The 27,792-nt window shown below is 48.7% G+C and overlaps 1 protein-coding gene and 1 long non-coding RNA gene across 4 annotated transcripts in view; one reads left to right on the top strand and one right to left on the bottom strand.

The window, feature by feature from the left end:
• Positions 1–1,052: 1,052 nt before the first annotated feature.
• On the top strand, positions 1,053–18,199 carry LOC115836332. The gene is made up of 3 exons (XR_004031319.1): positions 1,053–1,378; positions 2,677–2,840; positions 17,428–18,199. It is a non-coding gene; the product is annotated as an uncharacterized LOC115836332 (long non-coding RNA).
• RBPMS (RNA binding protein, mRNA processing factor) overlaps positions 5,412–27,792 on the bottom strand; it is a 183,612-nt gene continuing 161,231 nt past the window's right edge. The window contains exons 7-10 of one of the 3 annotated variants that reach the window (XR_004031318.1): positions 20,769–21,678; positions 18,575–18,644; positions 11,213–11,315; positions 5,417–7,016 (exon numbers count right to left, since the gene is read on the bottom strand). Coding sequence is in view for 1 of the 3 variants with exons in the window: in XM_030817064.1 (XP_030672924.1) it covers positions 18,582–18,644 (63 nt within the window). In the remaining 2 variants the exon portion in view is untranslated. Of the gene's footprint in view, positions 11,316–18,574; positions 18,645–20,768; positions 21,679–27,792 lie in introns of all 3 variants that reach the window. The other 2 variants (XR_004031316.1, XM_030817064.1) reach the window with 2 other exon arrangements.

Genomic DNA, 27,792 nt, shown 5'->3' with positions numbered 1-27,792 from the left:
AGTGGATTAGGAGACGAGGTGTTGGTTCTCAGAAAAGGCATGATGGAAACCCAGAGCGGGAAGTGCTTTGTGCAGACGACAAAGAACCTTTTTTTGCTTTTTCAGTTGTTGTCTCTTTCTACTTACCTCTCATCCCTTTACAGTGTCATCTGTTTGCTTTACCTCTTTCTTACCTCCAAGCCCCAAAACGTGGCAGGAGAGGATGTAAACTGAGGTTCCCACGATAATTTAGAACACAGGAAATACAGCCTGTCTTGCTTTGTATCAGGTTTTTTTCTGGTAAGGAAGAGCTTTAATATCTTACAGCATGAAACTAGCTTTCCTGTAAAAAATCTAGAGCTAGCTTATCTCCAGGTAGGTACCTACTTTTGTGATCTCCACACTCCATCTTATTTTATGGGCCAGGTCTGGAAGTGCAGTTTGGACATCTCATCTGCTTTGCAGGGAGATGGGCATCCGGGCCTCCGTCGTGGGCTCTGTGATCAGGTTCTCCATCTCTATGATAAGGCGCTTACAGCCATTTGTGTATTGGTTGTGACTTCTAGCAATGCCTGTGCTCAACAGTACTTCGTGGGCTGGCCTGATAATTGATTTCAGTTATTTTGTCTAAACTTCATTTCAGAAATGAAGATCTAGCAAAATGAAGTGACTCACTAAATTGCTGTGCTCAACAAAATTCCATAGCTTTATCTCATTCACTTGCAGTCTCTTTTGTTAAGCCTCGACCCACTCAGTCTACTACATGTAAGAGCAAATCCTCCGTATACCCCATCTCAAGGTACTGGGGTTGCATCATCTGGTGACGTGTTGAGGAGGATACAGTGTTTGTGGGAACACTGATGGAAGGTTACTTGTGTTGGATGGTCATATTACAGGCACACCTCATTTTATTGTGCTTTGCTTTATGTGTCTTCACAGATACTGCGGAGTTTCTTTTCCAAATTGAAGGTTTGTGGGAACCCTGCTTCAAGCAGATCTGTTGGTGCTGTTTTTCCAACAACATGTGCTCACTTTGTTGGCATTTTTCTTTTTTAGCAATAATATATTTTTAAATTAAGTATATAATTGGGTTATTTAAGACATAATGCTATTGCTCACTTTCTACTATCATGCAGCATAAACATTTTAATATGCACTGGGAAACCAAAACATTTGTGCGACCCACTTTACTGTGATATTTGCTTTATTGCGATGGCCTGGAACCAAGTCTGCAGCATCTCCAAGGGATGCTGTACAGAGAAAGCTGTCTCTTCGCAGTTCTTCTGGGTGTCTGAAAACATATCCACCAGAAACACCAAGTTGAAGTCATGTTCTCGCCTCTGCCCGTTTCTGGTGGCTCTGCTGGCCATTTAGAAGCACATGGGAATGGCACGGCTGGGTGAGTTAAGAGGGTATGACAGTCGGGAGTGCATTGATCTATAATTCATCACCATGATGTGAGGCTTTTAGGGGATAGCTAAGGGAAATGTAGTCAAGCCTGGACAGAGTGTAAAAACCGAACATTTGGCTGCTGCTGTCACAGCCTGTAAGTGTGGCCAGATGATGGTGGGACCCAGGGGACAGAGTGGCACTTGACACCTGTTGAGCAGAGGCTTAGTGGAAAGCCAGCGCGGGACATCCCATTCCTTCCAGCCCCAGCGTTCAAGGGACTGCGAGTGGACAGCCCCGGCTTTATCTGTGAGCTGTTTGAAATCTCTAGCAGCAGAGTGGGATTCTGAGTGTGGATGGTTTTGTGGGATGAGGGCATTTGGTTTATCAGTTCCCTGATTCTTAGTTAATAGTGATTTTTTGAGGCATAGAAGATGAGACCCAGTGTCTCTTCCCTGTAGCCGCTGTTTTTACTTTCAGATGACTCATTTGTGGGGAGGATTTTGGGTTTTCTAAGATTTGGTTGACTGTTGACAAGCTCAGCCTGGTGCCACGCCTTCTGCAGCAAGGCGGAGCAGCCCTCCTGGAGCTTCATGCAGGTTCGAGGTCTCCCAGGGTGGTTTTTGTGGGCTTTTCCTGAGAGATGAGAAGGTGTTCTGTGGGAGTTGTGGTGGGATGGTCCAAGAACCTCTTGGAAACCATTTTTCAGACTAACTGGACTGTAGAACACCCATCCCTGTTCCTGTCTGGAGTGTTGGGGGAAGCACCGCTGGAAACTCAAAGAGCTAGAGACGGCCCTGGCACTGTACAGTTGGCCTCCCTGTGGCTGCAGTGTAAAGAACGACAGTGCATTTTCCTTCCCTGGATTTCCATTAGAAACAAATGTGGATCCTGCTCTTCAGCAGATGGGGAGGGGACTAATCCAACTCCACTAGTTGGGGATGGGACCAGCACATTTGTGTGACTTAACCATGTGATTCCAAGACCCTGGTGAAAGCCCAGTGACTTTTCATCCGGCCACAACTTCGTGGGGCTTGCATGTCAAGGAAGAAAAGTCAAAGACTTTCCTTTAAAGAAAACACAGAAGGGTGCCAGCAGGGAATAACTGAGTGAACCGTATCCTGATTTAGGCAGGACCAGCTCTAGAAGTGCCGAGAGCAGGTTTGTCCCATGGGTGGTGATTGTGAGGTTATGAAGTGCCTGCCAGGACCCCATGCCAAGGCTTATTTATGTTCTAGTTTTAAAAAGTGCTCTTTTGTCCAGGTAAATCTTTTATTTAACTCATGCATCATTTCTCATTGCATTTAGGCCTTCCTTTTTGCTCAGAAGAGAAGTTTGGGTTGACTTTAAGCATATGGCCCAAGTTCCTAACTTGGAATTAACGACCATGGGCAGAGTTCCATGTGAATTTCTCAACTGGACAAGTTGAACACAAGGACCCGAATTTTCTCTTCCCCTCAGATCGTCCATAGGTGAGATGTATGTGAACAGTGGAGAATGGAAGGCTTCACTGTTTTGTTTATGTTTACCAGCAAATTATTACGGTTTGTAGGAAGAGCTCCCTCCTCCCTCACCCCCCAAGTAGGAATGAGTTTGAGCTGAGGGTCAGGAAGAGGGAAGTGGCAGGTTCGTTGGAGAGCTGCAGAGGGGCCTTGTTGTCACAGCGCACTGGCATCTCTCAGGATTGGGTAGCTATGGAGCCAGGCCAGTTCACACAAGTTAATATTTGTTCCATCTGGGATGTTCTGCAGCAGGGACAGATAGCTTTACAGTGGCAGTTATTGAAATTTCCTAATCTTTAGGGCTCTTGATCAAATTGCTGACAACATACAGTTTTTCAGTATCATAGTTTACAGTTTTAGGAGAGGCATTTTTTGAGGATGAGTGTTTTAAATAACACCTCACTGGTAATGAATATTCTTAGGTTTTCTACGCAGGCTGTAAAGTTGTTTTATGCCATGAGGGTGTGGAGAGAATAGTTTAAGAGTTGGAGAGGAGAACAATTGTGTGCCAGAACCTTCCAACTGGGTGGGTGAGAGTGCTTTTGGGAACCTGTCCATATTCTTAGCACAGATCATGTCTTGCCCAAAGCGCTCAGAAACAACTAGTTGAATTTGGACATGGTGGCATGTGCCTATAGTCCCAGCTACTCAGGAGGCTGAGGCAGGAGGATGGCTTGAGTCCAGGAGTTCGAGGCTGCAAGTGAGCTGTGAATCTGCCACTGCACTCCAGTCTCCAGACTGGTCTCCAGACCCTGTCTCTTAAAAAAAAATTACTTCTTTATGTCATCTTGACAGACACCAAGAATTCTTGTGTATTGGAACACAGAATTCAAGGATGGGGCAGTAACAATTGCAAGCTAGTCCATGAAAGTAGGGTAGACACACGTGCACGCCCTGGGTCTAGGTGAGTCTGAAGCCCAGGTGTGATTAATTGGCAATGTAATGTTCACTTTGTGAATCGTAAGGTTCTTTTCAAATTCCTTTAATTTGTAATTTTGTTATAGACGTGGAAAGCATGGTATTTAATTTCAGATGCCACTTTTATAGTTATATCAGTTCGACATTAACAAGGGTTCATTTGGTAATCACACAAAAAGATGGGCTTAGTTAACCATCTTTCTGGAGCCTACGAATTGGGACATTTTGCATGGGAGCAAGAGCAAACAGCCTGCCTTTTTCTTATTCCAAGTTCTTGATTCCAAAAGACATACTGCATTCATTCCTGTTCAATAGAGTGACGAAAAGGGTAACTTTGCACAGACCTTAATGAAGCTGGTATCTGGCAGGTGAGTGGAAATATATCTGGAGGTCACACTAGGTTAGGTTAGGAAATACCATCCAGACTTGTCACTTGCACATCATGAATGACTATCATCAGCGCAGGGAAGATCGGGGTGCTCATCCATCCCAAAGCCCCCTGTAAAAAATCATAGGTGACTGTGTTCAGCCAGTGACTGGCTGGGATGGAGTCTAGGCAGTCCCGAGGCAGCAAAGCCCCTTAAGAGCTCACTAGCCTCCATTCCTTAGCTGTTTGGCCAATCTCTGGTGCCGATGAGTTGGAGCTCACAGGTGGACCAAAGGCAGATCAGGCGGGCCTGAGAGCCATGCTGGCGTGGCCTTCTAAGCCTGGGCCCAGGAAAGCTTTTGGCCTTCCAACAGTTACATGAGTTGGAAGGCAATGGACACAACCTACGTTTGGTGGCTAGGATCTTCTGCAGGCAGGCTGTGAGAGCTTCACTGCAGGTCATCTCAGTGCCCAGCAGACTCAGTAGTGGTTGTTGCCACTGCTTGGATGTTTTTTTTTTTTTTTCTTCTTCCTCCTTTTGGGGGAAAAAGAGTAGGTGAGAGTGTATATAAAACACGATTGTCTTGGCAATTGGTGCCTGGTTTTCCACTGTTTTTTTTTATTTTTTTAATTTTTTATGGTTTTGGAGACAGGGTCTTGCCCTGTTGCCGAGGCTTCAGTGCAGTGGAGCAGTCATGGCTCACTGCAGCCTCGACCTCTTGGGCTCAAGTTGTCCTTCCTCCACAGTCTCCTGAGTAGCTAGGACCACAGGTGCTAGTATGCCTGGCTAATGTTAAAATTGAGGGTCTTGCTGTGTTGTCCAGGCTGGTCTCAAACTAACTCCTGGGATCAAGCAAGCCTCCTGCCTCAGTTTGCCAGTGTTGGGATTACAGGTGTGAGCCACCATGCCTGGCGTAAGATATATTTAAGTCAGCAGAAAACCCAAGTGACATTTTAATATAATTCAGATAATCCTGGGTCAAGCTTTGTAGGCTGAGGTAGATGAGGGGCCTCCCTTGAGGTTCCTCTGCCTCTGGTGTCATTGTTGGTCACCAGCTGCTGTGGTTGTGCCTTTGCAGACTTATTCTCTGGCTCTCCCCGGTGTCTGCTTCCTTCTTTAATCTCTTTGTGCCTAAGCTCAATGGCCAATGCTTAGCTCTGCTGAAGCCTGAAAATGGGAAAGAAATCTGCTGGTGTCTTGTCTGCAGTGTGGGATACATGTAGTTGGTCTTGCTAAAAAAGAACTTGTCAAGCAGTGGTGTGACAGCTGGAATAAGCACTTTATTTTTTAAAAATGACAATAGAAAAGTACCTTTAAACAGTTATAAAAGCATAATAGACTGTGCAGAAGTGGCTGTTTTCCTTAGAGAGGAGTACAGGCATCTCACCAAGAGCTGATTGGCACTGAGGGCATAGGCAGGTCCTTGAACACCAAAGTGGATCCGTCACAAGTCCTCGAGCTAACTGCCCTTTCCCCTTACTTACGGTAAGAAAGAGCCCCTCACTCCTGGCCTTGGTTTTTTGTGTTGACCTGTAAAAGCTTCTTGACATCTTTGTATTTCTAATGGAAAATAACAAAAACCCAAACCAACCAGGTAATCATGACATTGAAATTTTCAACATAAGCCGAGCAGATCAATAGGAAAGACTGTGATTGTGTTTGGCAGCTGAATTTAGGTCAGTGTGGTTTTACGAATGGCTTCTGTACAAGGGGAGAGGTTGAGCTGTCATGAACTCTGGAGATGTCAACTGACAACACCAGACTGACTTTGGCTTTGACGAAGTCTGAATAGAATTGGTTCCAAGTGCCCACTGCCTCCGTCTCCTGTGCAGTGTGGCAGGTCATCTCACAGTGAGCACACGCCATTTGGGAGCTCATGGTATGTGGTCGGTTTGGCCCAGTGCCGCCAAGAGTTGGGAACACCAGCTCATTCAGCCGATGTTTTGCAAACATCACTTTGGAGACATGAGCTGCCCACTGCAGCCAAGTGGGTTGGGCACAGCCAACCCCTTCATGGGCCAGGGCTGGCCTCCCAAGCCAAGGTTTTCCCTTACCAGGGAGATGGGCTCTGCACTTCCACTGGGGGAGCAGGGATGCGGGGCTGGCTTGTGGAAGGTAGGTTAGGCATCGAGTGGCTACACATACAGGAGAGTGGAAACATAAAACTGCACAAACTCACACTTGGCACACAGTTGATATATAGTCACAGCTGGAGCTGCCAGGGCTAAGGGCACACTCAGCAGTTCTTACCAACAATGTTTTCTTGCCCAGTTGTGAATAAGCCATAGGTAGAAGCTCCTGGAGGCTTCTGGTTGATTGTCTTGCAGGGCTGTCCTACTAGAACTGGGATCCTAGACCTAACACTGCAAATAACAGTTCTGTTTCTAACATCTAACAGCACGCTACTAATTTACCCAGGACCCCGGCCGGGCACAGATTTCTATATATTCACAATACAATTCAGGAAATTTTGATAATATTTGGAAACATGCCTCAAACATGCAACTTACTTCAGAGGAAAAAAATAGATATTTTTAATTACAAGCATTCAAAAGTCAAGAACAAAGACTGTGATCCAAACCAGTGTAAGATCGTCCATCCCAGCATACTTAAAATGTTTGGTATAAAAATACTCACTTTTCTTGGTTTTACTGTTGACTTCTCTTACGTTTGAAAATATCTCCAAACTGTACAGAAATTTCAGACCATGCATTCACAAATAACACGCTATTTCTTAAAATTATACAGTGTAAAAGAGTAAAACATTTTTATTATATTTTTTCTTCGCGAAAAACAGATGTGTGATAGAGGCTGTGACAAAGTCTTGAAGGGATCAAAACTGGGCAAGGTTTTTTCAAGCCTGAAACAGAAAGAAAACATGTTAGGAGAGCAGGTGTTAACCCCTCCCTAGTTGCGATGGGTTCGTCCTGGAGATGCTGTGGATGGGAGAACGAATGGGTTAGATGACAGTGTGCGGATGTGTGTATAGAACATATGTGCTGACCACACATGTCAGTGGTCTCACCTTGATTAGAAACATGGGGCAAGTCCTTGACTCCCACTCACAGACCCCTACCCTGGCCCAGAGGTTTTCTTGAAACACATCTCAGCTATATTGTATTATTCGGTCACTCCTTTTCCTGCCATCTTACCAGCATGTCACACACGTTTGAGAAGTTGTAGAAAAGGTGTATGCAGAAGGCAGTCAGCTCAGCATACACTAGAATTTTGTACAGGGAGATGCTTATTTGTGTGCGGAAAGAGGCTATAAAGAAAAACAGATAATTACTGATAACCTATTTAAATGTCCCAAGTTAGATTTTGTCCCAAGTTATATTTGGGAAAATGTGTTTTAAAAAGTCCTGAAATGAGAATATTTAGGTGACCACTGAAACATAGCATACGGCATGAGCTTGTAAATGTTGCTTTCTATACAAACCAAATCTGTCCAATTTGGATCTGACCTGTGACTTTTCACTGCCCAGTTTTTGGACAAAAGTACGAGTGGGTAGTGGGTAACGGCCGGCGGAGCAGAGGCAAGCCAGGCAGAGCTTTCCACAGCAGGCCCTGGACACCCCGGACCTTCTGTGATGGGAGACTAATACTTGCCTGTCTCTTTAGGTTGTGGCAAATAATGACATTAGTCCTAGCACATCCGCTTAAGTATTTACTGTAGACAGTCCAGACTCATCCCTGTGCACCCCTGGCCTGTCCCTGCCCTTTACACCGACCTCATCTCCTGTCCTTTTGGCTCATCTGCTCCTTCCACTCCACCATCACCATCTTAGGGCCACCTGTGCAGATGTGTGCTTCTACCTCAAATCTTCATCCACTTTGCTTCGGGCAGCATGACAACAACATTCCTAAATCACTCTCCACCCCTGCTCATCTTTCCAGTGGCTTCCAAATCCCTAACACATCCTTCAAGGCCTTCAAAAGCCTGGCCGCGGTCTACTTTCAGCAAGAGTGTGCCATGCCCGTTCTTACTTCCTCTCTTCTGTTCTAGTCCCCTCGGCAAATACAGGCCCCACTGTCTTTCAGAACTCATGCCTCTGATCTTAAGGGCTTCCTCCTCTGAGCTCCTCACAGGGGTTCTCACTGACCAGGCCACTTTAGCTTCAACAGGGATGATCCTGCATTATTTTCCTGAGACCTTTTCCTTCTCCTCAAACCCCAGACACAGTCACTTGTAGGTGGCCCAAATGCAAACCCTCCATTCAAACACTTAGACTGTAGGACACATGAAACAGGCGTGGTGGGTCATATATGGCATGTGGCACTGAGACATGGGCCCCCAGGGTTGATGACGTCTGGCCTGGGAGCAGACCAGGGGACCCACTTTGGGTTCTGCGCACCAGCCCAGGGGCACCCTGAGCCTCCATGGGTAGCCGCAGCCCTGATGAGGGGGATGTGGTGGCTCCAGCTTTCCTGGGTAGTGACCCACGCGGCTTCCCAATGTCTCAGCCCCTGAGCAGGCAGAATGGCTGCCTAGGAGGGCTAATCTGAAGGGAGAAGGAACATAGGCAGGAGGAGAGCGGGAGCAAGTCTGGTTTTCTGGGCCTTCCATAACTGCCGTGTAAATGGGATCCTTGCATGGGAAAGGAATGTAGTCACACTACCACAGAAGATCCCAGACTGAACAGAAGGTCAAAATGTGGCTATTTCAGTCCCTGTAAACAAGGAAGAGGTTTAGCTAGGAGCGGAGTTCAAACCTTGGAATGTCTTAACAAGGACATTTTAAACAGAATCCAAAGACATCTGGGAACACAGCCCCACGGAGGGATGGCGGGGTCAGGGCTGGGAACGCATAAGGCCTTGATTAGGAGCAGGTGCTCCTCGCGGGGCCTTCCTGGAAGGGGCTGACTGTGACATACAGGTGATGGGACGTCAAGACGAAACAAATCTCCTTAGCTCAGGTAAGTAAGTGGGAACAGTCCCAGTTTGAAGACACTGGAGGATGTCTCCTGGTCTCTTAAGGAATATTACACAATTCTAAAACACTGCATTTCGGGTCTTTGGTGGAACTCAGAACGCGGGGACAGATGGGCCTGGGGTCAGGATGCCCGCTGCCTGCCCCTCACTCTGCGGTCTCTTCGCACCCAGTCAGGGTCTCGGTCCAATGCCTTGGGAGATTTTTCTCCCAGACGAAAGACTCCCTTGATCCATCTGCGGCTCCTTGACCTAATTCCTGAGGATTCCTTCCCCAAGAGTTTCTAAGGCTTCCTAGTCACCAAGTCAGATAAGGAATATTCTCCTCCCAACTCCAAATAAACATAGGCCATCATGTGGCAAAGGTTCCTAATTAAGAGTGCATCAGTTTTCATTTAATACCTGTCAGCTTCATCTTCAAAAAATCAGGTACTGATATTAATTTGTAATAAAGAGATTTTCAAACGTGTCATTGAAAAAGTTCATGGTCTCTGGAGCCTCTAGGGGCACGGTCTTCTGCAGTTTGGAACTCCATTCCAGCCCTGGGGGCCCATGGAGAACGGCCCATCTCTGCCCTCTAAGGGTAGGTCACATAAGCAGTGTCGTCTGACCTCAGATTTGGGAAGAGAAAAGCCCCCTCCAAACTCACCGCTGTAACCCAGGGAAGGCCCCAAGAAATTGTGAGCCCCACCTTAACACACTGGTGCTGAGAACGCCACTGCTCCCCTCCGTGCTGGCTGCTGCCGCTCTCTCAGGCACATCTGGGGCATTTGCAACCTGACCCTCAGCTGCCCCCAGGACCATGGCCTACCAGGAAAACTCCTGCTCCTTGCATTGTTGATACTTTGGTTGACTTGCTGCATTTAAAAATCATGATGTCTAACCAGCATTCAAAAATTGCCTAAGTGGAAAAAAATGTGCAAGTCGCTAAGTTGGTTTTTAAATATCCCCAGGAGGAAGAACAAAATCATGTCTTTTAAAGAAGTTTGAGTGAGTGAGGACTATTAAGAGCCATGACAAAAGGAAAAACTAGAAGGCCGTGGGCCTAGTGGGATAGACCCAGCTGCCCTATGTGATATGAAAAAAGCTTGGGTTAGTGCAAGAAACAGGCACCCCGGGAAAAAATGTCCAAAGTGCAGGGTCTGGCTTCCTGTGGGAAAGCTCCCTGGGGTGGTGGGAGGCGGGTCGCCCAGTGTGGCACACACCTAATGCCTGCTCCTGGGTCGGCACTGAGTGGTATCGTCGGAGTATGAAGTGACTTAAGCCCCTCAAATGCGGCCCCACCTCCTTGGCCAGAACTGCTTGGTTCTCTGTCTGTAGCAAGAATCTTGTTCCTTTCGGACTCAATCTTTTTCCATAGGCCCCTCAGAGGGATACAGCCTGCCACTTTATTTAGGCTGAGACATAAACCACCAAAGACTCGCCCCTGGCGTTCCTGCCGCTCTAAGCCAGGCTTTCCAGAGACCCAGCAGCAGGGTCACCTCTGGGGATGCTACAGGAGGATTTTTTTAGACTACATTTCCTGCTAGTAGCTAATGAACTGAGGAGTGACAGGTGATACTGACTGAAAAGACAGATCACCAAAACCATGAACTACCAAGAGGCCCACAGTCTAGAAAAATTCATTGTGAATTCTGATTCAGTCATGCTCCAGGGTAATCCTATGTCCCCAAGTCATCAAATGGCTGATCATACTCAGTATAACTGGATTAATAAGATGGGGGGACACACACATTACATCTGAAACAGATTTCCAACAAAATAATTTCCCCCCAAAAAAGGCGACGCTTAAAGGGAAAAGCTTCGTTTCAGTAACATTTCCCTAGGCGGAATCCCTCACTCCAGGTGCTGCTAGACAGCCAGATGTTCATGGTGCCAGCCTTACCTAAGGAGGACATGGTGAGCACCAAATACTGGGGTAATGCGCTTTAAAAACGTATCAGTTGCTGTCCTGGGATGACCTTCCCTGGCAGGCCGTGTTGGAGCAGATGTTAAAGAGCTCCTGGCAGAATCACCTGGGGTGGAGGGGCACGAGCACCTGGAATGCCAGACCCCACCCCCAGAGGCCTGCAGTTCCCACGTGTTCGCCATGCTGCCCCTGAGGGCTTGTTCAGCCCTGTTACTCACCAGCATGCTCCAGTTTTGTAGAACAGCTAGAGAATGTAGCCACCACTGAAGATTGCATTAATACCCACAAGACAGATTGCAGCCGCCATCACACACCTGGGACCTGGGATGGAGAAAGATCACCCGTTAATGGTGCACAGTAACCTCCACCTGGGGCTGCCTCCTGCGGGGGGCTGTGGTGGTCTTGAAGACCGGCCTATTCTGAGGGCAGAGAGCCGAGAGAGGCAACACCGAAAGAGATCAAAGGCCTCTGCTGCTGAGCTGAGGATGAGAGGCTGCTGCAGAATGGCCTTGGATATGCGACATGAAAAGCTCTCAGCCAGGAAAACGCACTGAGGACTTGGCGGAGCAAGTAAGAGGAGGCTCCTGGGGGCCAGCGAGGAAGGACATTCCAAGAAAAGCATGTGAACTCTTCGCTGAGGGCGCACTAGGAGGCTGCAGGCCTAGCAAGCAGGACTCTACACCCACGTCCCTGTGGTTGCATCCCAAGGGCTGTGGCCTAGACCCCGAGGACTGTCCAGAGGCCCTGCAGAGGAAAGGCATGGGACCTGAGGCCCCCACACAGCAAGATCCAGAAACAACCACCTCCAGGAGCTGCTTTGAAACACAGCAGCTTTGGTCAGCCCAAGGCCATAGGAAATCCCTGTCTGTCACAGGCACCAAGGATTAAAGTTTGCTCCAAGCACCTCCTGGAAGACAAAAACTAAAAGGATGCACATTTGTGAACATATCTGGCTACTCCCTAGGGTCTGACAATTTTGAAATACGAAGGTGCAAAGACCTAGCAAAGAATCAGTTTCTAATATTCCCCCTGCAGGCACGGCTGCCCCTGAGCTGGCTGGTTACAGCAAGGATTCCGGTGCCAGGGAAGGAAGCCCAACTCCCTGCATGTGGACACCAGCGGTCCTATTTCCCACTAACGTTTCTCAGATCTCCCTCCCTGCAGACAGGCCGTGTCCAGTATGCAAGGCTTTGAGAACTGGAGTGCGTAACGTACTGCTGCGGACCTTCTGGGTTCCCCAGAAAGGTGACACTGGCTCAGCTGGCACCTCCGAGTGGCCCCACCAGGACTCCTCAGGGAGAGGGGACTGCATGTGCTGAAACCCAGCTCTGGAATCAAGGGTGAGCCTGAAGACTACCTTCCTAGATCTCTCTCCTCAGATTTAAGGAAGAAAACATTTTCCCCAGAACTTCACTATACAACATTAGATGATTCCAGTTTCCTAGCAAAAGTTGAGTTGGGAACAGGAAAATAATCATCTTTGCACATGAAACCTATCAAGTCACCCAACCTCTCCACGCCCCCTCCACACAGGAGGGAGAGCACGAGCCACCCAGAGCTGCAGAGCCAGGCCACACGTCCCGGGAGGCTGCATTTTTAGGATGCTTGAGAAGCCTCTGGGCTTCAGCTAATCAGTGCGACTCATACAAGTACTGGGATCCTGGGACCTCAACAACAGTTGTCTGCACCCCCGGGGTTACCTGGGGGGGCAGTGACATGAGCCAGAGTCCAGCCCGGAATTGCTCTCAGGCGTCGCGGAGCCCCCGGACCCCATGGCCTGGTCTGAACACGTGGCTACCTTCTTTGAACTTCTTCCAGGGAAGAGTCAGGCAGCTCTGCTCTTGTGCTCTGCTCGGTGCACATGCTCAGGAGTCTCCAAGGACTCCAAACAGATCCACAGAAAACACAATGGGCAGGAACAGGTTGGGGGGGGCTGCAGTTTTCACTGCATTTGGTTGTCACGTGGTTTGTAGAGGAGCTCGGTAAGTGTGATGTGGCCACAGTCCGGAGGACAATAGTGGCTAGAGGTGCACCCACCGTGTCCACAGGACTGGCAGCGTGGAGGGTCTTCAGGCTCACCCCTACCTTTAGAGCTCAGATGGGAACCATAACAGACTCCAGAGCTGGAAAGAACTGCAGAACCAGGCTTGCGTCTCCTCACTGGGAAAATACAGAAAGGTCTCTGAGGAGGGCCCTGCGCGCTCTCCCAGTGATTCCTTAGTGCAGCATGGGAGCCAAGCCTGCTGCACTTCCAGTCCATTTACTTTAACATTACAGGAGTTAAATATTTTCCAAGCCTCACTAAAGTGGAGTGTGTTGTGAAAAAGAAACCCCGTATAAAGCTGGTGAAGTTCTAGGTCTTTGCTGAGATGTTACCTTCTCAGGCAGACCCTGACTGCTCTCCTACCTTGAAGCAGAAGGCACCAGAAGTGCCAGCCCCACCACAACACTGAGCTGCTTACCTGGCCTTATTATTTATTCCCTGAATACTATCACCACCCAAACTATTATGTCTATTTGATTACCTATTACCCATCTCCTCCCCAAGACGCTGCAGCTTCTTACCGTATTAGCCTTAGGTATGACGGACAGTTATGGCGTTAGTAGCCTTAGGTGTGATGTGCAGACCTCACAGCCTCATACTGGTTGCTGGGTGCACTGTGGTGTGATAGCGTGACATGGACAGGTGGCTTTCTTCTAAGGGGAGGCCAGGATGACAACAGGAGCCACCATAGCTGTCTGGGCCTCTGGAGCCCCAGTGCCCTTCCTCCTTGTTAAGCTCTAAGCTCCACCTGGGCACCAGCACCTGGGACTCTACTGAGGATGACTCAAGCTCACAGCCAAAGACAGGCGAGGCCGTTCCACCCAAAACAGAAGAGAAGGGAAAAATAGCTCCAAATTCCGCCATGTTCTCTCTTGCCATTTCCTTCTCCAATTTGGGGAGGCTGTAACTACATGTGCTTATAATTTCTGGGCTCTGGTCCCAGTCCATGGCCAGGAAAATTTCAAGAGTCCTGAAAGAAGACTTCCCCCTACACCCCACTTGGCTCCCAAACGCTGGTTCTTCCCTTTCACGAACAGTTCAACTCTATTTGAATATCCATCAAGGAAAGCTGCCTCACTCTCACTGCATGTAAGGAGTGACAGTAACGTTGCTCATGCTCTTCTGTTCTCAATGTATCTGGGAAACTGACAATTTTCAATCGTGATTCTGTATTCTGGGCTCTCTGGCACATGGCTGGACCATCAGCAAAACTCTAGTGATGCAGACACAGCCTGTGGCCAGACTTGACACCATCTATCAGCAAGAGGCGGAGCAAATTAAAACACCAGTAACACCCTGTCCCCCTCTGACCACCCCTTTCCTGATGGCCTTGCTTATGCCACAGCAACAGCATGCACATGGCCTGTACGTGCCCTCAACTTGGCGCTCCTCACAGTAGGCTAGTCTTGCAGGATCGTGAGCGGTAACTCTCTCTCCTGTACATGTGTCCACAGTTCTCTGCCATTAGAACTTAAGCTCCTGAGGGGCACAGGCATGTTTTTTCATTTTCGTATCCTGGACACAGCAGACACAACAAATGTTTGTCTAAAGTGCTTATTTACATATCTAGTCTAGTCACTGATTTCTCTTTAGCACTAAGAAGTCCAAGTAGATAAATGAAAAATCCTTGAAGGACCTCTGGGAGTGCTGGCCTTTGAGGATTTGGAAGGACGGCATCACTCCTGCTCGTCTTCTGTTCTTTCCATGCTGGGAAAGCGAGCTGGGGAAAAAAGCCCTCTCCGCCGAATGGAGAGAGCCATGTGAGCCTCTGCCAATGGATGGTATGCGCCTTTCATTCGGCCTTTTTGACAGACTTGTTCTGGTTTAAAAATGTTTATATTAGCTCATCAGCACCACTGTTTCCAATTCTAATTTACATTTGCCTAAGATTACACAGCTTGGATTATGGGCCATCTTGGAAAGGACTTGATCCAAGAGACTAGAAGGAGCGAAATAATAGATCCGCACTGAGCTAGTCTAACTTTAGATGGGCTGGGAGACTAGACTCCCCCGCGTGCAGGAGGAACGGGCACCATTACCCATACTCCTTCCTCACCTGCTCCCCACAGGCTCCGAGGAAGGAGTCTGGCCCATGGCCCAAGCTTAGCTCAGAACAAATGATTCATCCACGGGAGACATTACATATTCTTTTTTTTTTTTTTTTTTTTTTTTTTTTTTTTTTTTTTGAGACAGTCTTGCTCTGTTGCCCAGGCCAGAGTACAGTGGCGTGATCTTGGCTCACTGCAACCTCTGCCTCCCGGGTTCAAGCGATTCTCCTGCCTCAGCCTCCCTAGTAGCTGGGATTACAGGCGCCCACCACCATGCCTGGCTAATTTTTGTATTTTTAGTAGAGATGGGGTTTCACCATGTTGGCTGGGCTAGTCTCAAACTTCTGGCATCAAGTGATCCGCCTGCCTCAGCCTCCCAAAGTGCTGCACCTGGTCCATTACATATTCTTATTCGGATCTTACAGGGCTTTTATAAGCCATACTTCCAAAGGAGGGCAATTGTTCGTCCTTCTAGTAGCCACTGCTGAAGGGTCTGTGAGAAATGATTTGGAAAAAAATTAGGTGAGCAGATACAAATGAAACCCAGGATCTCTGTCACTGGAACCAACGCAACTGCTTCACAATGGATGTCTTCTCTGTGGCCTACATAAATTCTTATGGGGGAAAAAAGCCCTTCCTTAGGTCCCAGGCCAACATCCTTTGCCAACTTCTCTACCAGCTGAAAAGTTGCCAAGTTGAAAGTCTTCTCTCACCATGCTTGACTTTCCTAAAGCATCTGACTGACAGAAGTGGCCGGCGCCCCCTGCTCCTCCAGCTCCCTCTCCACTCTCTGGGGACTGCTCTTTCTCTGCTGACTCTTGGCTCTCAGATGTGCTTGGCAAGTGGCCTCTCTTCCAGTTTCATGAACTTCCTCAACGGTCAGTTTATGCTGAGGGCCAGGTCAATGTTTCAAGCCATGCCCTCTCTCTTGTGCTTCAGAATTTCCAGTTACCTCATCCTAGACACCTCTAGCTGAACACCCTACCAGCCTCTGACAATGGAGAGCTCAACACACTGTCATGGAATAGGGAAGTGCTCACAGCAGGGTCCGCTCAGTGCCATCTGGAGTTGTAAGGCAGTGCTGGGCACCATGGTAACAGGGAGGTTCCTGTACAACCAAATAGGTAAGGCTTTGGGATCTGTATTTAAAAGTTAATTATGGGCATACGAAGATGAAACATGGACTTACGAAATTCTGGACTTCATAGACCCTAGACTATATCTCAAATATAGTCTTATAGCTTTAAAATGGTATTCCCTGGAGCAAAAAGATCTCTCTTAAAAAGCAAACTTTTAGAATTCACAAAATAAACATTTTAAAAGAACATTTTATCTATCATGAATTGTTAAACTAATAAAGGACATTTAAGAGACAATTACCATTTCCTAACACTACCATTTAAAAAGGGTACTTATGCGCAGACACACACGACATGTAATTTCAGAATAAGGGACAAACAAAAGTAGCTACAAGAAAAGAAGCTACTACACTGTCTGGGTTTTTAAATATCATCACAGATTAATGAGGAGTATCACACATGAATACTCATCCCAGGATCTCTATATATGGGAGCCTCTGGTTTTGTTTCTGGCTAAGAGGTTAGGATATGGTTCCCCCAAGCATGAAACATTAGTCTCCTAAGATTCTGTGAAAAAAGGATGACCTGGTTTCAAGTAAGCTTGAGGAACACTGTGTACCAGAGCCCCCTTCTCTTAAATATCATGATGTTCATATGGTAATAAAGGCTCTGAGAATCTTTGGGTAAAGAAATTTGTTTCACTGACCTTGGAAGGATTTGTGTACTTCACCTGCGATCGCCCCTGAGGACTATTATTATTTGGCCACACTTGAATATGAAGTATTTGGGTTAAAATATGAAATACATTGGGTTAGAGGAAGAGTAGATACAATTTTAGCTTACTGATGCTGATGTCCTAAAGCACAGAGCGCGCTCTCTCAACTTTCCTATCCCTGCCATCAGAGAAGGAGCCGTGAATGGCCAGGTGGCTGCTGGGCTATGACTGGCTGCTCTGAGAATCGTCTGTGGGCTTCCGACACTCTCATGCCCATTACTCATCTCTCTACTGTCTGCTGAGACCTCTCCTTTGTGAACACAGAAGGGGTCTTCTGACTCGGACCGGAGCTCATCCAAAAGGGCCGGCCTCCTGCGTGATGAGAACTTCAAACATGAAGTCCACACTCAGCAGTCCTCCCAGATCTTGAAGGTGACCTGACCCACCAACCGAGACTTCAGGTCAACAGGGCAACTTACCTGTGTACAATAAACCCTAGCACTCTTTAAAAATCTTATTCAATGCTCTCTTTCTTCTTCACTGACAGGGCACTGACCTGCGCGAGGCCAGCTCTAGTGTCTTTTTCTTGTGAGAGGTCTGAAACATTTCTCCATGTAAGTGGAATCTAAGTCGCCCAGGGGCCTGTTCTTTCCACAGAATGCCTCTCCAGAAGAGTCTATCTAAATGGCTTCAAATGATCTAACAGAAAGCACATGGACTCAGTATTAATGGTGGGAAAAGAACACTAGTTTAGTTTGGAAGCATTTTTATCTTAGAATAGAAGTCTCCAAGGAAAGGCCCATGACACTACTGTAAAATCAGGTGCACAGGTTTGCCATGATCTCTTTAGCATTTCTAACAGGATGAGGATCAGGCCCCTCCCTCTTCTCATTTTTCTTCCTATTTCATGGAGGAACTATGTAAACCAAGAGAAGACTGATGGTGGAACTAAAACATTCTAAAAACTTTAAGTATAGACTCTCCAAATTCACATACTAAATTAGAGTTTAGAAGAACAGTGCCTTGTACTTCACAGAAATTCAGAATTTCTGAATTACAGAAGGCATTTGGTATTTTGTAGAAATGGAGAAAAGGCATTTGGTAGTTCTCTGAAGCAAAGTTAGGCCTAAAATGGCACAAAAATGCCCATTTAGGATACTGCTTCCTTCATGATGAAAACCTTAAAGGAAAGCCTGCTGGAACTGTGCACTGCACCTTTGGTAGGAAAATGAGGTATTTTATAACGATTAGTACTTTTGGATATGATGTATGCAGGAAACTCATTCTAATAAATCTCCCATAATCAACTACTGTGTAAATTAGTGGATGGCTATTCCTGCAACTTAAGGTTTTGGTTTAATGGTGGCAGCAGGTGAACTACAATTAGGTAATAAAATGTTCTGACAGCTGTTCTACAGAAACTAGCACTGACCGCTTATTTGTAAGTGGGGAGGCCAGGTACTGGTTTCCTAAGTTAGACTCAGACAGACTAGCACCCATACCTAGGTGGACACTTCCTCTCGGAAAAGATGCACTGCTATGTAGTTCAAGTTAGTTTAACAAAGATGGACAATCAAAGGAGGTGCATAAGGTGTGGGTGCAGAGAAAGGAAAAGAGCTGCGTTCATGGCGCACCCACCATGTACAGATGCGTACTAGGGGCTTCGCACATTCCATAGGAAAGTGAGTACTTACATAGTATTCAGCAGAACTGACGGGACTTCCAGCCCTGAGAAGTAGCCTCGGAGGGAGGGAGCCAGCGCATCTGGAAAGACATGTGGGGAGAAGGCCGTGAGCCAGGGCTCCCCAACATATCCCCATTCTCATGGAGGGTCAGGGTCCTGCTTGGCTACCACTTCCCTACTGTTCCAAGATGGTACCCACTCACACTAGCCTGTGAGGGCCTCTTCCCCAAGGGGCTGAAAAGCATCAGAGCAGTGTCTTGAGAGGCCTTCCACACACCCTTATGAACACACGGGGAAGCTCTCTGAGGAAAGCACCCACCTCGAGAACTGCCCGAAGTTCCACCAACTCCTCTGCTCTCATCCTCCTTTTAAAGGTTAGCAGCCATTTTGAGGCTAAGATCCAGCACAGCCAATTCCTTTTCCCAGGCCTAGGCTGGTGAAAGGCTATCTAATGGCTTTCTAAGCAGAGTATGGAAACATAGCTGCTTTGGTAAGGAAGGGGCAGTTCATGACCCCATCCACACCAGTGGCCTGGCCAGGACTTCTTTGCGATTCTGTTCCTGTTCTTTTAGAAAAAGGGTTCCAGCTTCTTGGCACTGTGGGTGTCTGGTACCCCAGGCCCTCTGTTCACCCTGCTGAGATGGGCCTACAGCCTTTAGCAAGGAGCCTCCCAGCTGGGACCAGCAGCCCTGTCTCTTCCATTAGCTTTCTAAAGTGGAAGGCCAGCTGCAAACACAGGTGCATTGAGCAACACTTTGTCCACCTGGCAGCATATTCCAGGTCCTATGCCAAGGAAAACATGGAGAAAAAAAAAAAATAGTCGGGCGCGGTGGCTCACGCCTGTAATCCTAGCACTTTGGGAAGTCGAGGTGGGTGGATCACCTGAGGTCAGGAGTTCAAGACCAGCCTGACCAACATGGAGAAACCTCATCTCTACTAAAAATACAAAATTAGCTGGGCGTGGGGGTGCATGCCTGTAATCCCAGCTACTTGGGAGGCTGAGGCAGGAGAATCGCTTGAACCGGGAGGGCGGAGGTTGCGGTAAGCCGATTGTGCCACTGCACTCCAGTCTGGGCAATGAGTGAAACTCAATCTCAAAAAAAAAAAAAAAAAACAAAACCACACACACACACAAAAACACCCAAAAGGGCAAGCGCAGTTTGTCTTTAACAGCATCCATCACTGGCCAGGTTAGTTTTGGACACAGGCAAGAGATGCCCACCTCCCACTGCTCTTCCTTTCACACGGAGGCAGCATGGTCTCCCCATGACCACCATGAGCAGCCCAGAAGTGCTGCTGGGAGTGGAGGTGAGGTCTGCGGGGCCAGGTGAGGCGATGCCCTCTCGCAGGGTGGCAGAGGAGGACTTACTGAGATCCCCAAAGCTTAACGATGAAGCAAGAGCCATTCTGGCTGAAATGGATGTGCAGGGGGGTCTGGGAGGCAGCGCCGCACAACGCAGGGCTCTGAAGGGACTGGTGGAAAGCTCCTGCCTCATCTCCTTGTTTTACAGGTGTGGGCACCAACTGAGGTCTGGGGATTCTCAATGACCTTGGTCACAGAGCCCAGTGGGATCAGAATCCAGGATGAGGCCCCACGAGATCCCTTAACTTGATTCTAAAAGCAGGGATGTCTAGAAATTGGGTCCTAGAGAAATCCGACACAGCACCCCGACCTTGCCCCTGGTCCGAGCACAAGAAGGCCTGGGAATCTCCTCCTCCCCATGGGCCTCCTCACAAGCGGTTCTTTCCTTACTGGCCTGAGTCAGGAAACGCAGGCTTAGGACACACTGGAGCTTCTGCCTGTACCACGACTCCCTCAGGCTGCCTGTGCATTGGGTCTCCTCTGGTGACCATGCCAGATATGACCAGAGATCAGATGACCAGCTAGAGCAGGGTCCCTGGTATCAGGGAAAGGCAAAGTTGCTGTCCTCAGGGCCACCAGCAGGTACCAAAGCTTATTTAAGGCAGGGCTGGGGTCACTCCCAACACTCATTGCAATTACAGGGACAAGGGTCAGAAACTTTTCCCATGCAGGGAGGCTAGAAAACACTCCTCTGGGAAATTAGAAGTGTGTTCAGAACAAAAGGAGGAGGGCAATAGTGGGGAAGATGGGGGTGAGGTAGGGGTGGACAGGGAAGGGGACAGAAGAGTCCAGGGGAGGAGAGGGAGGGCAGAGGTGGGGAGAAGAAAGAACTCATACCTACCCACGGCTCACGGCCTGGTGCATCTGAATCCACTTGCTCACTAAGCAAAGAGCAGAGTTGGAGCTGCCTTCCTGAGACAGGTGGGAAAGGACGGGGCGGGGACACAGAGCCCCCATGGCAGGTGGGGGGCTGGACACCTAAACACACAGTAGAGGGTGATGGGTCTGTGTGCACTGGGTCAGTGTGGAGCGCAGTGGTGCGATTGGTGCGGCCTGGGTGTGGGTTGGGGCGCTGAGCCCCGATGAGGCCAAGACATGACGGTGTTTCACAGTAGACACGAGAAGGGGAGGGCTGCCCGGGGAGGAGAGCCGCACATGGATGGCATGGTTCTGCTTTCGGTGCAGGTGACTGCGAGAAGGAAGCCCTGCCCCAGCCTCTCTGACCAGCTCTCGCGCACAGCCCTCACGTTCTCACTCGCACAGGTGCCTGCAGGGTTGGGGACGAGTGTGCAGCCCGTCTTCAGGCGCTCATCAGCCTGGTCAAGGCGCACTCCAGAGTGACAGGATGGCGGGTTCCGAGCTGTGGGGTCCAGGGGAGGCTGTGCTCAGCTGAGGAGTGAGGACGCCAGCGATGCAATAGGTGGCTGCTCCTCAGAGTGGATGTGGTGGTGGGTGGCGGACACACAGACCCCTGAATTCATTGCTCTTGTGTCTCAGGCTAGGACACTACGTGCTTGCCAAGCGGGGGGCTCTTCTCACCGCATCCACAGACACCCACGGCTGCCTCCTCTTCCAGCCTGAGAGGCTCCGCTGCGCCCAGCTTCCAGCAGAGGGCAGTGCCCCCCTGGCCAAGTCTGAGCGGCTCATCCAGGTTCCCGCACCACAGCTAGGCAGAGCGGCAGGGCTCATGGTGTACAGCAGAGTTCGGGCAGCCAGCCCAGGGAGGGGAACAAGCTGCTCTGCGCTAATCACTGTGTGGGGGTAATGAGGAGAGGGTTCTCTCTTAGCTCCATTCGGGCTGCTTGTTCTGCTGAGCTTTTGGCCCCAGGTCACTCCCGCCCATCCCATAAGGGCTGCTTTACAATTCTTAACGGGGAAACCTACAGTTCCCTCCAGACTGCCTGCGTCAAGGTCCTCTCCAAACAGTTCAGCAGGCTAGTTTAGGGCTCCTCATTAGAATAATGTGACAAGGGCTGGCCTTCCATGCAAGGCAGTGGCCCCTGACATTTCTTCATGCCATGTGCAGAAAACGTATGTGTACACACACACACACACACACACACACACACACACACTCTTCCCCCATAGTTCTCTGTCTCAAATGTGCACACTCACAGTCTTACACACAATTCCAGGGGCTTCTCAAGACCCTGTGAGAAACTTTAACACAATATACTTAACCAACCTGACCCTGACATTTACTCTGTGCCAGAGACCGTGCTAAGCACTTCACATGGCCTGTGACACCTAAGGCAACATGGACGACCCTGGGAATCTTCTCCACTAGAACTTAACAATAGTGGTAAATTATTACTATGTTACAGTTCACTACCCAGGGCCACACTTTGGGATTCTACCATCCCTCTTCTTCAGGAATGCTCTGAAAATGCAGTGCCCCTGCATGGCTAACACTGTAAGTCTCCAGCAGTTAGCATGGTGACAGATTGGACAACAGGAGAGCACCAAGATACCCAGAAAAAGAAGCAACTCAGAGTAAAAATCAAATGGAATGCTAGAGAAAGCGGTACCCACGCATAAAAGTAATTTCCATCCTCTTCCATTTATACATGAGAAAATGAAGGGCCAGAGAATTAAATACAGACAGAATTTATGTTCCTAATACTGACATCAAGGACAGGAAGACCTTGACTAGTCTCAGGAGGATGCCCTGCCTGAAGTACCAGCCCTTCTGCGGTGGTGAGTGACTGGCACAGGGTAAAACTCTAACATTAATGATTTGCATTGCGCTATCCCCTTTCTAGGGGCTGAATCCCACTATCATACTTGCCCTTAGAAAGAGTCACGACAAGTGCTTAGCAGGTGACTGGCTCAATTAATAGTCACTACTGAAAGCAAATACTCTCTGGTTGGACTGTTTTCTTCTCTGGGGAATGAAGGGGTAAGCCTAGACCAGTGGTTCTCAAGTTCCCGGACCATCGGCATCACCTGGGAACTTGTCAGAAATGCCAAAACTCTGGGAGGGGCATCCAATAAACAATACTGTAACCAGCCCTCCAGGTGATCACCAGGCACATGCTCAAGTCTGAGAGATGCTGCTCTTAATTAAGGTTTCAAAAAGTATGGCTGGAAGAACACTGGTTTAGAAATGCTCTAATGTCAAGGACATTAGAGAGAAATGCAGTTTGGTCCCTTCAGCAGTGTCTTGATACATATCGGCACAGTAACGGCTCCAAAAAGTTCCAAAATAAAGAAACCTGTTTGACTTGATCTAGACATGTGCTGCCCAAATTTATCTGACTGCAGGATCTCTGGATTATGGAACAGTTGTGAATCCCTGTGGGTGTTGAGAAATGCTGGTCTGGAAGGCCCCTTCCAGTGGTAGCATTTGGTGGATCTAAGAGGCGAGGTTGTGCCATTTGCATGCTTCGAGCTGGAAGACAGACCACCAAAACGGCTAGTGCTCTGATGTCTCACGTACTTGGAGCAGCTAAAGATTTTCTCTCACCTTCCCTAGTGCAGATGCTGTTACCTGAATGCAGGTTTTCCCTGCACCACATTCAGAAGTCAGCTATCCCTCTTTGAACAAAATAGTTAATAACAGTAGCTTGGGCAGGGCGTGGTGGCTCACGCCTGTAATCCCAGCACTTTGGGAGGCTGAGGTGGGTGGATCATGAGGTCAAGAGATAGAGATCATCCTGGCTAATATGGTGAAACCCCATCTCTACTAAAAATACAAAAAACTAGCTGGGCGTGGTGGTGCACACCTGTAGTCCCAGCTACTCAGGAGGCTGAGGCAGGAGGATTGCGTGTACCTGGGAGGCGGAGGTTGCAGTGAGCTGAGATGGCGCCACTGCATGCCAGCCTGGCGACAGAGCGAGACCTCCTCAACAAAAGACAAAACAAAACAAAACCCACAGTAGCTTGAACAAGTTGTTTTATGTAAGTGACAAGAATGTTATCTCAAACTAATGGGTTAATGTTTTGAAGGCATGGATATTCTCAGGCAGGTTTCCATGACTCTCCCTAGAATGGAGCCCTGAAGTTCCCTGTGGGGCTTGTTCCCAACACTGAGCAACTGCAGGGAACCACTCACACAGTGACTACCTACCATCAACTCTGCCCCACTTGCTCCAGACCTCAGGATCCACTTTTCGGTAGCATCACCAAATAAAGCACATTAGGCCATTACAGCAAGCTCTGTCAGAGGCTGCCAGGCTGAAGAGAGGCTGCCAAGCCCAGCATAGTCTGGTCCAAGAAACTCAAAACTCATCGAATAGGCTGGAGGGATGATGTGCAATACAAAAAGATTGTCTTTCTTACAGCGCTGATTGCAAGATTCTTTTAAATAGCAACCCTCACCTCCATTTCTAATAAAGCACTCACCAAAACTGGAAGAACACTTTTTAGGAATTTTGCTGCTGCATGAAATGAGGCCCCCTTGTAAAGGAACCACTCCTCTTCTCCCCGGCCCCCAGAATCGGCAGCCTATACTCTTTCTCAGCAGACTCAGGCATGAAAACACCATCAGCATTCTTCACTACCTGTCTAGCACCTAATACTCCTTGCCTAGGGCAATTAAGTCGCTATGATCTAGGCAGAATGTCAAGATTTATATGACTTGGTCTTTGGTTAAGGCTGCCATCTCACCTGCCCCAACAGCTGGAAAAGAGGTGAGCAAGAAAGTCCTAGCTGGAGGGGGCCATGCTCCCGGCTGGCCTTGTGCTCTTGCAGGATCTTCCAGTCACAATGGCAGGTGCTACTGAGGTCCGAGCCCAGGCAGGGACAAGGTCTAGACCACAAGGACAAGGTCCTAGGACTGTGAGTACATCCTGGTAAGCCCGATCAAAGCTGGGTTTAATGAAACAAAAGCCTCCAGGGAGAATTTTCTCTCCTGGACTCTTAGACTCTTTTCCTGTCTGTCCTAAGCACAAGCTAGGCTCTGCTTCCAAACAGGCATGTGAAATGTGCCCAGACATCTCAGAAGTTCACTTGAGATGCCACTTGGGTTAAAGGCACCCAAGCGTGTAACACCCTGTGTCAGATTTAAGTCCACAGTGGTTGCTTGTCATCCATATTTAATTCTGTCAGTCTGTTAATTTTTAACTATGTTTGCTATCAAGGGCCATTAGAGGTCCCCAGGAGCTGAGCTCAGTGAAGCGCATAGAACTTCGTGGCAGAACGCACAAAGCTTGAAGTTGGGGTGTCCCACTTTCCCATCCTGTCGCTGGGTCTGGCCTTCCCCACCTGCAGCACAAATCCTGAATAAAACATGATTCCATTTGGAGTTGATTTTCCTTTTCCCCTACTGTCACAATTGGTTTTCTTCACAGAAAAGTTCACTTCCCCCTTTTATGAAGGCTACATTTTATAATTCTAAAGTTTCTCTGCAGCCTTGGTTTTGTTTCCAAAGCAGTTAGAGTTCACATACTTTCCGGATGGCATCTGGGTGCCTATGCCTATAGAAGACAAAAACCTTGGGTGCACAACCAGCTGACCCAACCAGAGCCCCTCGTCTTGGTATACGCCACAGCCACGGACCATTCTCGCCCTGGCTCCGGTGCTTCTCTTCTTTACCAAAGCAAAAAGCCCGGGCCCTGAGGTTTCTCTTATCAGGGTCCTGGTCAGGAGTCCCTGTGTCCTAAGTGCTTCTCAAGCTTACAGGGAGGACTCAGGAGCCTCTGGGCCACGCCAGACCAAATCCTGACAAAGGGAAGGCATTGGAAGAGCTATTTTAATCATAACTATGAGTTTAAGCCAAACATCTTACTGTTTCCTGCAAAATAAACCCATGGAGATGTTCATTCTTCCCATTTATAGATGAGGAAACTGAGAATCTGTGCAGTTAAAAACCAACTTGCCTAGGATCTCAAATTTAGCAGAGTGGGTAGGTTTGTTTGATTTAAAAAACTGAGTCCCAGTTAGGTGCCAGGCGCTCAGCAGCACCTGACTGTGACAGTTGGGCCACGCCGTTGTTAATCCCAGGGAAGAGCCGAGTGCAGATGGCACTTCCAGGTGCGACTTGTTGGGACTCAGGCTTGGGCTCTTACTACTACTAAGGACAGGGGAGAAGGCGCACAGGATCTGGGGAGTTTAACCTTCCGCAAAGGACAACATGGAACATACTTAGAAACCTGGCAAACAGTGTACCAAATGGAGAGTAATGGAGTAACGGAGAGTAATGCTGCCCCGTCAGGAGGCGGCCCACGTTGAGACGTTCTGGCAATCCTGAATAATACTGTGATTTCTACGGAAGTCTCCTTGGGATGAGTGACCCTGGCCAAAGCCACACAGCCATATACTAGGGGACTGACTCTGGTTTCTGAACAGCATTTCCTCCTAAAACTGCCTAACATGGAGAGGCCTGGGTCTCAGCAGCAGCAGCTCTGGACAAAAGAACACCTCTCCCTAACACCCTGGATGGATGGTTTTGGAGGACTGCTTCTAAAGAGGCCAGCTGGGATGGAGGACAAAATGCTGATGTCTATCTCACTGCAAATGACGGAAGAGGTGGAGAGGGTCGCCAGGGAGACAGCATCCGCCTGACTGGGGGCGGATTCTCGGGTTTCATGGTAGAACTGCGAAGAGAACAATATCCCCAAGTACAAGATGTAACTCCATTGCCTGGAAATGAGGCTGAGGAGAATCCTAGCAGAAGGACTATGGGAAGAAAGTGCCAGAAAGTCCAGGGAGGAATGGGCTCGGTGACCTGTGATTCTTTCTCCAGTTTCTCCGATAGGAAAGTGAGATAAGGCTGCAGCTGGAAAGGTCAGAGACAGTGGGTTTGTGTAAAGTAACTCGTGAGAGCAAGGGCCATTCTGTCTCTGGGATTTCAGCTGCCCAGCCCCCTCCACCCCAGATGTATTTCCTGTCAGAAGGGTGTTCTGGTGGCCATGTCCAGCCTGGTTTGGGTAGGCCCCTCTTTTGAATAAGCTCTCCCAGTGCTGGCACAAGCTGTGGAGATCACACTGCCAGGAGCAGGGCAGGTGCTGTCAATCGGTGCTGTGGGTGGCGCAATGCCTCATCTTACTCCGGTCATTCATTCCTGCTTTCCAGTCTTCCATTTGGCTCCAGCTGGGAGGTCTCTAGCAGCCCCCGTTAGTGTCATCCACATGTGCTGCCCATCCTGTGTCTTAACTGTCACAGCCTCGTGGGTAGCTTAGGCTTAGTCCTGGGCTTCCTTCTCCTTACTGAAAATTCAAGTGCCCCTTAAAAGACCCCTGGGAAGGGCTACCTTTAAAGCAAACATGAAGCCCTTCTAATATGCCGGGCACTCTCTTAAGTGTTCACATGAAGGACTATTGGCCCTTTTCCTGAAGCCCAGAGAGGTTAAGAAACTTGCTCAATTGACGTCACAAAGCATGTAAATGGCAGAGCTCGTGTCTGGCCAGGGAGTTCCAGAGCCTGTCCTTTCCACCCTACATTCTTGCCACGAGCTTAGAAAGGAAATGAAGCCCCGCAGAGCTCTCCTGAAAGGCGCAGCTCAGAGCACAGGCCCTGCATCAGGAGGCAGGCATAGAAATCACCCCTACGCTGGCCGGGCGCGGTGGCTCACGCCTGTCGCCTGTCATCCCAGCACTTTGGGAGGCCGAGGCGGGCGGATCACAAGGTCAGGAGATCGAAACCATCCTGGCTAACACGGTGAAACTCCATCTCTACTAAAAAATACAAAAAATTAGCCGGGCGTGGTGGCGGGCGCCTGTAGTCCCAGCTACTCCAGGAGGCTGAGACAGGAGAATGGCGTGAACCCGGGAGGCGGAGCTTGCAGTGAGCCGAGATCGCACCACTGCACTCCAGCCTGGATGACAGGGCGAGACTCCGCCTCAAAAAAAAAAAGAAAGAAAAGAAAAGAAAGGAAAAGAAAAGAAAAGAAAAGAAAGAAAAAAGAAAGAAAGAAAGAAAGAAAG

Source organism: Nomascus leucogenys, chromosome 8 (genome assembly GCF_006542625.1).
Source record: "Nomascus leucogenys isolate Asia chromosome 8, Asia_NLE_v1, whole genome shotgun sequence".
Taxonomy (NCBI): Eukaryota; Metazoa; Chordata; class Mammalia; order Primates; family Hylobatidae; genus Nomascus; species Nomascus leucogenys.
Note: the sequence above shows the minus strand (reverse complement) of the source record. Positions and strands in the feature narration are given on the sequence as shown.